The sequence below is a fragment of the Melanostigma gelatinosum genome (genome assembly GCF_949748355.1).
Source record: "Melanostigma gelatinosum genome assembly, chromosome: 3".
Taxonomy (NCBI): Eukaryota; Metazoa; Chordata; class Actinopteri; order Perciformes; family Zoarcidae; genus Melanostigma; species Melanostigma gelatinosum.
The window spans coordinates 26,979,686-26,992,027 of NC_136636.1; the positions used below are offsets into that span (position 1 = coordinate 26,979,686).

A 12,342-nucleotide genomic window follows, 5' to 3' on the forward strand; every position below is an offset into this window, starting at 1 on the left:
GTCAAAAGCGGCAGAGAAACCGGATTGTGGTCTATCTACGGTGGGCTGGTCTCTGCTGGAGGCCCTGCTGGAGTCTGAGCTGAAGGAGTTTGTGGTGAACCTCTATGATTTCATCTGATTTCACCAGAATCCAAGCCGGTTGCACCGATGACGAGCATTAAGAACAACTATAGAAATAGACCATCTTCTCGTTGATGGTGTGGTTTACTTTTGCAGGTCATGTAGAGGATCAATATCACATTGAGAGTGTTTCATAACCAGTTTAAAGTTCCTCTTAGTATTTTAAATTAAATTCAGCTTTTATATAATACTTCCATTCGTGCATGGCAAGATAAGGGGATATTTATGATACTCTTTTGCCTTTTGATCAAAACAGATCTTAAAATTAATTTTTAACAAAAACAGAAACAAATAGTTCTGCTTTTAACAAAATGGGTCTTCTTTTCCTACACAAACAATATTCCAAGAACCAGATCAGATCAGAATTCATAATAGTTCTATGCAGTCTTTTACTAGTTAAGAGCCCTAATAAAGGCCTTTGGTTATAATTTGAATGTTTGGGTGTCCCTGAGACAGATCCATGTGGTTCAGGTTGTAATTGAACAACATCAACTCCATGCAGATGTTTGCTGGTCACAGTGAGGAGCACCAGACGTGTGACAGGGCAGCGTGTACGTGGAATACGCTTTACCTGGACGATATCTCTCTCAGCAAAGCGTCCCCTGGAGGACACCCTGACCTCATCCCCGTCCAGCTCCTCCATAGCTGCGGACAACAAACACATCATTTAAACTGTTCCGGTCGGCCTACTATACTACTGCCTACTATACATATGTGTCCTTTGCTGAACTGATTAAACTGTTAATAGCAACGTTTTAACAGGAAGGGCTTTACCTATCAAAGTGACACAAATACAGTTCAAAAGCATTAAAAAAATTCAAAAAGTCTGATTGCAATTTGTTGGATCATTTATATTGTATGATGAAAGTTGAATCGTTTCTCATTCTATTGTATTCGTCCTATCCTGGGATGTGAACTGTGTCCAGGGCTCATGTAGTACTTACTGTATGTGAGTCCACACCTAGTGTGGTTAATTTTTCTATCCTTTATTTTTTCTTTTCACAAAATCTCAGTCATTAGTGGAATTCATTACAAAATCAACAGAACCAAGAACTTGAGCTATCTGACTAACTTGACTCACTTCCAGTGTAAACAAAGCTAATCACGTCTCACAGGACAAACGAGAACATTATTCACTGTTGGGTTTATTCCTCTCGTACGGATCCTCTAAACTCTCCACTGCTTTTAGACAACACTGATAACAAACACTTCTATATACTGGGTGTTAGCATGCACACCGCCCAGGTCTGTGTCTTATATGAGGGAAGGTGCCAATGAAGCAAATCCATGCATGCCTTTAACAAAGAACAGAGAATTGAAATGGTCTGCATAAAAAGCATTTATCTTCATAATTACGGTGCAACCCTGTGTCTATGATGTCTGGAACTAAGAGCAGAGGGAACTGCAGTGCAGCCGTCCTCAGGGACGAATGAAGAGTTCAGACTAAGGACAGGTTAGCGGTCACTCTGTACCACATCTGTTCCCCGCTGCTCTCCAAGTGGAGAAAGGAAACAATCACTTATTCTGGAAACCAACCTCATTAGTGCTTATATAGGCCACATGGAGGAAGGGAAGGTAAAGTCCCTGACTGGAAAAACAGAGTTATGCATCAGTGTATTTATAGTTTCCTGTCAACAAAGCACATCAGATGAGCAAAGTGACAAGCAATCCGTGGCATTTTCTTTTCACATTTGAATTTCAAGGGGAAAAGGGAAAGGAAAGGATGCTGAGGGAGGGATGCTGATGGGAGAGTGGTGAGGCTCCACATGGCACACGGAGATGGCCAGATGGTGGTCGGAAGCAGCGGGGGAATAGAGGAGAAGAAGAAGAAGAAGGAGGAATCATTTGACATGCTTGTATCAGAGAGGAAATGGGGAAAGAGCAGACAGAGAGATCGGGACAGGACGGACAAAGACGTGAGAGGACAGAAGAGCTGGGATAAGAAGAAGAAATACATTCGGTGGGGCTGAGGGTGTCCGTGGAGATACTGAGCCTGATAGAGACCGTCCTGCTGTCCTGAATAACATATGACACGTGTCTGCCTATAGATTCACAGTTCAACACACACACACACACACACACCAACTAATAGGGACAATGTGTTCAGCACATGATTTGTAGATATGGGAGATTCTTAATGATGATCGTTTTGAAACATCAGCATGCTATTGTCGGGTGATAGTTTGGTTTCATCAGCACCCATTATCTGATGCACTAGAATGTATTGTCTCTTTGTATTAAGACTAGGTTTCTGATAAACCCCGTTGTTTTTCCTCTGATCTCTGAAGAGGACACACATGTACAGGTTGGTACAGAAGGATCTTTAGCAATCACTACTTGAAATTGTTAATCTTGACAAAACAATCACATCCCAATGTCCATTAAGTAGATAGTTTTGCCTACTACTGCTCCCAAGATAGACTTTCTATCTCAAGTTCATCAAAATTCAGTCACTTCTTGTCTAAGTAGAGTTACCGCCTTGCAGTTGTATGCCTCCTCCAACCAGTCATGTTGCATTACTTCATCATTTTATCCTATAGTTCTGTGAAATTGTCAGTAATAGCATAGGAACTCTTGAATTATGATGTTGTATGATGTCACAGTGACCTTTGACCACCACATTCTAATCAGTTCACCCTGGTGTCCATGTGGACATCTGTGCCAGATGTGATCAATTTCCCTCAAGGTGTTCCTGAGATATTGCGTGCTAAGAATAGGACGGTTGTAAGGTCACAGTGACCACCACCTTCGATCACCAAAATCTAGTCCAGGTGGACGTTTGAAGAAATTGCAATAACGAGACGGCCAGACAGACCGACAACCCAAAAACATAATGGTTAATCGACTGTATCGCGCTTTTCTAGTTTTCCGATCACTCAACGCTTTAACACTACACGTCATCATTCACCCATTCACACAATGATGACAGGTGCTACTGTAGCAGGTTGGAAATGAAATGCTACATGTTTGTTTTTATTAAAACAGACCCCCCACACTTTCTTTGTTAAGTATTGAACTATTCTAACACTTTTCAGACTGTATATCGAGGTAATACATGATCACGTCAGTAGATGGCGCTTTGGTGCTGCTGTGGATCCATTAGAGAGAACGTAGCTACAGGCTCCGCTCATGCCAGCTCAGAATAAAACCAGCTCTGGCCTGAGCATGACGCTAATGTTGGTTCTCTCTCTGTATTAATCCACAGGTATGCAAAACGTGTTTTCTGTCTGTAACTTGAGTTATGATCGAATGGAAATGCAGTGAGATCAGTTGGCTACACAGTGCTTCCTAGCCTGTGTAACCTTTGCTGCCGGTCCAGATTTCCCCGAGGTCTGGTGCCGGTAACACTACCATGCAAGGTGCCACCTGCCCATCAGGACTATCTATTCATACTCACACACCGCAGGAACAGCTATGGGAGCAATTTGGGGTTAAGCGTCTGTCAGGATCCAGGATCCCGGTCTGACCCGTTGTGTGTTTCCCCTGATCTCCTCTCCTCATGTGTCCTGTCATTCCCCCGTTTGTTATTGTGTGTCATGTGCTCTCTGTTTGTCCTCTGCCTCCAGACACCTCCCATGGCCGCACCCTTGATTGTGCACAGCTGAGGACACTCCAGCCGATCACCTCCTGCAGCCTGACACACCAGACTCAGGTCCCACTCATGATTCCCCTGACAATATATAAGCTCTGGTCCTGCAGTCTGGGGTTGTCAGGTCGTACCGTCTTTCACCCGCTTCAACCCCGTGGCATCCTCTGCCCTCCTGGTGTTAAACGGATTACACACCGCCACTCTGCCGTCCGTGGTGTTTACGGACTACGGTCTGCCCTCCTTTGTGTTCAACGGACTACACACGCCGTCAAGCGGCCAGCCCTCCGGTGTCGAGCCACGGGACTCACACCGTCAATCTGCCTACTCTCTGGTATCGAGCCACGGGACTTCACGCCGTCAAGCTACCAGCCCTCCGGTGTCGAGCCACGGGCTCCACACCTTCACACACATTCTAAATAAAACCTGTTTATATTAACGTCTGTCTCCTGTGGTCTTGTGTTTGGGTCCTACCTGTGAACTCCCGTGACAGCATCTTGCCCATGGACATATTGACATGGACTAGCAGAGCCTGGGATCGAACCGCCCATCCTCTGAAGGACGACCCTGCTCTACCACTGGGCCACAGTCGCCTAAATGTCAGATGATCAGCAAAGCTACTCCAATTCATGCTGAGGGGACCATGGATGTCTGAACCAAAAGTCATGGCAATCCATCAAATACAGGTTGAGATATTTAATTTAAAACCACAACTGCGGACCTCGTGGTAATGCTAGAGGAAAAGTTGAAGAAACGTCACCAAAGTCATAGCGATGCATCATCTGGGTACCATGACTTTCTGTACTTAATGTGTTGCCATCTATCACATGTTGAGATGTTTAGCAAGATAACTGAAAATGTTGACTTGCTAACAGCAACCTCTGCAGAGTGAAGCCATTCTCTCTCATGGCCAGCAGGGGGCGACTCCTCTGGTTGCAAAAAGAAGTCAGATTGTATAGAAGTCTGAGAAAATGACTCTACTTCTCTCTTGATTTATTCCCTCAGTAAACATTGTAAACATGAGTTTATGGTCTCAATCTCTAGTTTCAAGTCTTCTTCAATACAGCATGATGTTCATTTAGTAAATGATGGTCCATTTAGAGTCAAATAGACCATAAAGCAGAGTATGCTTTTGGGCGGGCTTACTGTGATTGACAGGTCGCTACTGCTACCAGAGCCGAATACAGTCTCTACGTCGATCCTCCGCATTCCAAATGTGGTCAATTCCGTTCATTGGTTGCGGAAAAAAACAACATGGCGACAGCTGTATTCCAATGCTTTCTGCATTAGAGGGAAAATCGGGATCACCAGAGTCCGTAGGATTCATTCTCTGGGTACCATCAATAACTCTACGGAATTTCCTGGCAATCCATCCATTAGTTGTTTGGATATTTCAGTCTGGACCAAAGTGGTGGACGAACTGACAGAAGGACTGAAAAACAAGCCGACATACACATCCATAAAAGTAAGAGTATGTTTTTTGACTGATAAGGACAAGCTGTGTGTGATTAAATTCAAGAATAAGGGTCGTTATTCTATATTTTTCTTCTCATGAAAAGACCCAAACCAGCCATTTGTTAGTTTCCTACTTTCTGACATCTACATATTTGTAACTTCCTAAAACAGTTGGCCACTGTAGTTTTTAAAAAAACATCACTCAAACCGCAGTAAATAGTGCATTTGTTGGGGGACTATTTTCCGGGGCGGATTAATACACATTTGGTGCTCAAGTGGAAGAAGATATATCAGGCTTTGACAATACTTGTTGGTACATACACATTTGTAATGACAATTATAGTGTTTAATATAAAGAAAGTAAATCCCACAGACAAAATATGTTGTACACTGTAAATCATGGCAGCGGTTATATGATGCCACATAAATGTGATCTGGGGCCAACCACTTCCTCTGGATGAAATTACAAAATGTACCTATCATTTTTCTCACACTCGTGTAGCCGCAAAAAGGTATCAAACCACCTGTTAAAAGGCACCAGAATACAAGAAATGCCTTTAATCTGTTAAAAGATGTCTGGCAGGGGACCCCCAGACACCCGTTAGACTGATCCACCCACATCTTCAATGCTCCCCCCTATGCTGTAAATGTTAGAATATATTAAGTGCTGTCGGTCAGATGTTCTTCTTGCTGTGTCTTGATGTTTATTTTATACTTTTCATTTCTTATAGTTTAAAGTAATACATCCTTGATGTTGTATATTCCTCATTTGAAAGATTAAAATTTCCCACTGTGATCACAAAAGTGAGTAATTTTCTGTCATCTTCAAACGTTATATGAATGAAAGCAGCACAGACACATTTGTGGCCCATTTTAAAACGTACCTTTTCCAAATGTATCCTAAAATATGTGTGAAATGTATTTTTAGCAGCGTGGGAAGAAAAGCAGACGCGCTTGAGGGGGGAAAAGGGGATGAGGGGATGACACAAGCGGGAGCAGAAGGGGTTATGATTCATTTTGATTTCAAAGGGCTGATCCCCCACACAGGGCTCTTCTCTGACTGTGGGGGGGGACTGATCAACGAGGGAGCAGACCTGGGCAAAAAAAGAAAATCAGCTGAATACATTTCGAGCACCAAAACCAGCAAGAGGAGAACTTGATTTATCCTCTTTTTGCGAGCGACGTGCATCACTTGCGTAAGCTTTCCAAGCATCACAGAGTGAATCAGGCACACGTCAAAGAAGCTCTGCATGTTGAGCGACAACAGTTTGTAAAGATCTTTTGCTGGGGCCCTGCCTGGCACTGTCAGGATCCAGGATCCCTGTCTGACCCGGTGTGTGTGTCCCCTGATCTCCTCTCCTCATGTGCTCTGTCATTCTCCTGTCTGTTATTGTGTGCCATGTGCTCTGTGTTTGTCCTCTGCCTCCAGACACCTCCCATGGCCGCACCCTTAATCGTGCACAGCTGAGGACACTCAAGCTGATCACCTCCTGCAGCCTGACACACCAGACTCAGGGCCCCTTAATGAGTATCCTGCCACTATATAAGCTCTGGCCCTGCAGTCTGGGAGTGTCAGGTCGTACCGTCTTCTCCCGCTGAAACCCCGTGGTTCCTCTGCCCGCCTTGTGTCTGTGGATTACACTCCGCTCCTCTGCCCTCCTGGTGTCTGGGGATTACACTTCGCCGCTCTGCCCTCCTTGTGTTTTGTGGATGCGCTCTGCCGCTCTGCTCTCGTTGTGGTCTACGGATTACACTCTGTCGACTCCAGTATCGAGCCACGGGACTTCACGCCGTCAACTCACCAGCCCTCCAGTGTCGAGCCACGGGACTCACACCGTCGATCTGTCAACTCTCCAGTATCGAGCCACGGGACTTCACGCCGTCCACTCACCAGCCCTCCAGTGTCGAGCCACGGGCCTCACACCGTCGATCTGCCGCTCGGGTGTCGGACCACGGGCCCCACACCAGCAACCCACCTGTCTAAATAAAGGCTGATTAACAGTCACTTCTGTCTCCTGTGGTCTTGCGTTTGGGTCCTATCTGTGAACTCCCGTGACAGAACGACCTGACCATAATGGACCCAGCAACCACAGGAGCAGCTACGCTGGCCGGATATAGCACGCAGCTGGAGGCACCCCAGCAGATGCTCATGGAGATGCGTCAAGCCCTGCAATCCATGGAAGCTGAGGTCTCTGGGGTTGGCCGCATCTTGCAGGGACTGGTTCGGACAGGCCAGCTTCAGCCGGCTCCAGCACCGGACCCATCACCTGCACTCCCCTCTCCTGTCCTCGCTCCGCCGGTCTGGGAATCCCCCGTGCCGGCTCCGAGTCCCTATGATGGAACACTGGGGAGGTGTCAAGGCTTTCTGTTGCTATGCCAACGGGTGTTTGACCGACAGCCCCTGACTTTCGCCTCAGACAGGTCCAAGGTGTCTTACGTGGTCTGCTTACTGCGGGGAAGGGCTTTGGACTGGGCCATGTACACAGTGAGCAGCGACCAGCCTAATACTGTGGGGTATGTGGACTTTGTGACTGCTCTGATGAGAGTTTTTGACCCTCTGGGGAACTCTGAGTATCTGGTCAAGCGCCTTCTCAGCCGGAGACTGAGCCATGCAAGGGTAGCGGAACACTCAGTGGCCCGGTCGACTCCGGCTCCCCGTAGTCAGACTGCATTGCAGCCGGCTCCTGTTCCTGTCACCTCTTCGCCGCAGCTAGCTCCGGTTCCTACCGCCTCTGCGGCACAGCTTTCGCCAGTCCCGGCCGCCGCCGTCTCCGTACCGCGGCGACCTCCAGTCCCGGCCGCCGCTGTCTCCATACCGTGGCGACCTCCAGTCCCGGCCGCCGCAGTCGCAGTGCAGCAGCGACCTCCAGTTCCCGCCGCTGCCGTCCCGGAGCAGCAGCGACCTCCAGTTCCCGCCGCTGCCGTCCCGGATCAGCAGCGACCTCCAGCTCCCGCCGCTGCCGTCCCAGAGCAGCGACCTCCAGTTCCCGCCGCTGTCATCCCGGAGCAGCAGCGACCTCCAGTTCCCGCCGCTGTCATCCCGGAGCAGCAGCAACCTCCAGTTCCCGCCGCTGTCGTCCCGGAGCAGCAGCGACCTCCAGGTCCCGCCGCTGCCGTCCCGGAGCAGCAGCGACCTCCAGGTCCTGCCGCTGCCGTCCCGGAGCAGCAGCGACCTCCAGTCCCAGCTGTGGTCTCGGAGCCGCAGCTATCCCCGGACCTCGCGGCCGCGGAGCCAGAGCCGCTCTCTGGTCCTGCCGCCGCAGGGCCAGCTCCAGTTCCTGCCGCCGCAGGGCCAGCTCCAGTTCCTGCCGCCGCAGCTCCAGTTCCTGCCGCCGCAGGGCCAGCGCCAGTTCCAGCCGCCGCAGCGCCAGTTCCTGCCGCCGCAGCTCCAGTTCCTGCCGCCGCAGCTCCAGTTCCTGCCGCCGCAGCTCCAGTTCCTGCCGCCGCAGTCCCAGTTCCCGCCGCAGCGCCAGCTCCAGTTCCTGCCGCGGCCGCCTCTACGCCAGTTCCTGCCGCCGCAGCGCCAGCTCCAGTTGCTGCCGCCTCTACGCCGCAGCCCGCTCCAGTTCCTGCCGCCGCAGCGCCAGCTCCAGTTCCTGCCGCTGCCACCTCTACGCCAGTTCCTGCCGCTGCCGCCTCTACGCCGCAGCCCGCTTCAGTTCCTGCCGCCTCAGCGCCGCAGCCCGCTCCAGTTCCTGCCGCCTCAGCGCCGCAGTCCGCTCCAGTTCCTGTCGCCGCCTCCGTGCCGCAGCCTCTCCCACACCCGGCCGCCGTCCCAGAGGCGCAACGACCTCCAGTTGTCGTCTCTGAGCGGCAGCGACCTCCAGTGCCCGCTGCCGTCTCTGAGCAGCAGCGACCTCCAGTGCCCGCTGCCGTCTCTGAGCAGCAGCGACCTCCAGTGCCCGCTGCCGTCGCGGAGCAGCAGAGACCTCCAGTACCTGCCCCTGCTGCACCAGCATCCTATTCTCCAGAACCCTTCCGCCCGCCCGGCCGTCCGCCGGAGCACCCGTGTCCGGAGCCCTTCTGCCCTCCCGGCCGTCCGCCGGAGCACCGGTGGCCGACGCTCTTCGGCGGTCCCGTGGTCGGTCAGATCCTGTCACCCCTCCTCCGGACCCCCGCCGCCCACCCTAGTCGGCCTTGTAGCTGTGGGGACATCCCTCCTCCGGACCCCCTCCACCCGCCCTGTGTGGTGTCTTGTGTTACGTCTGGAATCCGTTCCTTAAGGGGGGGGTACTGTCAGGATCCAGGATCCCTGTCTGACCCGGTGTGTGTGTCCCCTGATCTCCTCTCCTCATGTGCTCTGTCATTCTCCTGTCTGTTATTGTGTGCCATGTGCTCTGTGTTTGTCCTCTGCCTCCAGACACCTCCCATGGCCGCACCCTTAATCGTGCACAGCTGAGGACACTCAAGCTGATCACCTCCTGCAGCCTGACACACCAGACTCAGGGCCCCTTAATGAGTATCCTGCCACTATATAAGCTCTGGCCCTGCAGTCTGGGAGTGTCAGGTCGTACCGTCTTCTCCCGCTGAAACCCCGTGGTTCCTCTGCCCGCCTTGTGTCTGTGGATTACACTCCGCTCCTCTGCCCTCCTGGTGTCTGGGGATTACACTTCGCCGCTCTGCCCTCCTTGTGTTTTGTGGATGCGCTCTGCCGCTCTGCTCTCGTTGTGGTCTACGGATTACACTCTGTCGACTCCAGTATCGAGCCACGGGACTTCACGCCGTCAACTCACCAGCCCTCCAGTGTCGAGCCACGGGACTCACACCGTCGATCTGTCAACTCTCCAGTATCGAGCCACGGGACTTCACGCCGTCCACTCACCAGCCCTCCAGTGTCGAGCCACGGGCCTCACACCGTCGATCTGCCGCTCGGGTGTCGGACCACGGGCCCCACACCAGCAACCCACCTGTCTAAATAAAGGCTGATTAACAGTCACTTCTGTCTCCTGTGGTCTTGCGTTTGGGTCCTATCTGTGAACTCCCGTGACAGGCACTGACAGAAGGCGAGTACAAGGAGTTATCAAAGATGATCCACCTAACGCAGCAGCTCTGCTCTCAGGACTTTAACCTCCCCGGGTCCGGGCTGAAGCCGGTGAACACAGAACTCAGTGATTCCATCCCTGACTGAGGTAGATTAATCCATAAATGTGTGCTCACCCCATGCTGTGCTTCCTCCTCCTGCAATGCTCTTTTAGTCGCATCATCTCCGCTTTAATTTCTCTCTCTCTTTATGTCACACACACTGTTGACCTCTGACCCCAGCCTCAGCCCTGCACACTGAATAGAAGGTCCAAACGGTCCCCATCTGGTGATTCATTTCAAATCATTTTGCCAATTATATTTGAGAGAGACACTCGTGCATTTCAATAGACTATCTTTTTTTTCTTCAGCCATTTCTGTACAGCAGACTGAACTTTACATTAAGAACTGGTCTCAGCGCAGATCTAACTGTCTTGCTGGGTGATCCGGAGATGGATTAAGCAGCTGCTTTATTATAGAGCGTGTCTCTAAAAATCCTGATTCTGCATTATCATTTACAGTTAGAAGAGGGCAATGTAATGCGACATAAAATGAAGTAGGGTTGTTGGATGTGATTGGGCATTACTGATCTCTTTGTGAAAATTGGAGGCCAAATTCAACATTGATCATCATTATGAATGAGGATTAAAGCTGCTCTGTGGAATTTCCATGTAAACAATCAGAACTCAGATTTATATTCAGTGTCACCCACCAACATATGTTGCATGTCAAGTGCATTTCCTTTCTCATAAAACATTTGCAAAGCCAATTATTGAAGTATTTTCTACCCAGCATAGTTTACATACATGTTTACTAGCTAATATATAATTAGCAACAGGGCTAACAAAGAGGAGAAAGAAAAACAAATGGATATACTATATGATTAATGAATTAATTCTTCACTCTAACAAATTGGATATAAAGCACTGGTGAGTTCATATTATAAGGTGAAACATATTATCACCTTGTAAAGCCTTATATGCAGCATTTTATAAAGACAGTACTTGCATGTTTACACATGGGAACTCATTGGAGTCACATTTCTGCCACTGACACAGCATCTGGGAAACCAATGAAGTGGTTGTCAGGTGAACACTAAAGTCGGTCCCTGGTCTGGGTCCAACGTGTAGTCTGCCATGTGATCGCAGGAATTTATGATTCAATGATCTCCTGAGCTGAAACAGTTCCCATCTCTTAGTGTTAGTCTGATCTCTGCATAGGTCTGACATTTACTATATCAAAATGACATATCTGGCTCTTTAGCTGCACATTCAGGCCGTTTCTTTATTTATATAATAATATGTTGTTTAGCAGCTCTTTAGCTGCTAAATGCGCCACTGTTCCTGCTCCTGCTAGTCTCTAACTGGGTCCGCCTGTGGTTTGTTACTAGGCAGCTTTTTCTCTGAAAACTGAAAAAAAAACTGGAGAAAAAAAGCTGAATTGAGAGTTTGCAGACCAGAGAGCCAGAGAGCCAGAGCAAGAGTCCAAAATAGGCTAAAGTCTTCCACCAAGTTGAGAAGAATACAGGGGGGTATTATTTCTCTGTGCGTTCTTCACTGTGAAAAAAACTTTTACATTACACATGTTAAAAAAATAAATATTAATCAGCGCAGCTTTAATGGTAAGCTATGGAGTTTTTTGATCAGTTCTATCAGTTATTTCTTTCTAATGAGATCTGGGGACAGACACTATTGTATAATGTTATCATAAATTACAGAAGTGATGAAATGAGATATAAAAATAAAACCGGAGACAAATAAAACGGAAATTTTCCTTCATGACTGAACTGTGAAGGAAAGGTACTTTAATGAAAGACATGCTTGTATATGTGCATTTCTTTAATTACTGTACACTACAAATGTAAGGTACTTGTACTTTACTGAAGTATTTCTATTTTTTGCTGCTTTATACTTCCCCTTCACTCCATCTCAGAGGTCAATATTGTACTTTTTACTCCATTACATTTGACAGCTTTACTTCCTTTACATATGACAGGTGTTCACCCTCTTCCTGTCCAGTGAACATCTGATTGCACAATGAGCACTTTTACATTTTTCTGATAATGCTTACATACTTTTACCTAAGTAGGGTTTTGAATGCAGAGCTTTTACTTGTAGTGGAGTATTTTTCACAGTGTGGTATTAGTAATTATCCTCATATAA

General features: G+C 48.7%; 1 protein-coding gene across 1 annotated transcript in view; it reads right to left on the reverse strand.

The window, feature by feature from the left end:
• Positions 1 to 130: 130 nt before the first annotated feature.
• The window catches only part of LOC306775204 (copine-9-like), a gene marked incomplete at its 5' end in the record, with an annotated part of 176,786 nt that continues 164,574 nt past the window's right edge, over positions 131 to 12,342 (reverse strand). Inside the window, one exon of the mRNA XM_079265512.1 lies at positions 131 to 765. Coding sequence (XP_079121638.1) covers positions 386 to 765 — 380 coding nt within the window. The 3' untranslated portion in view covers positions 131 to 385. The remainder of the gene's footprint in view (positions 766 to 12,342) is intronic.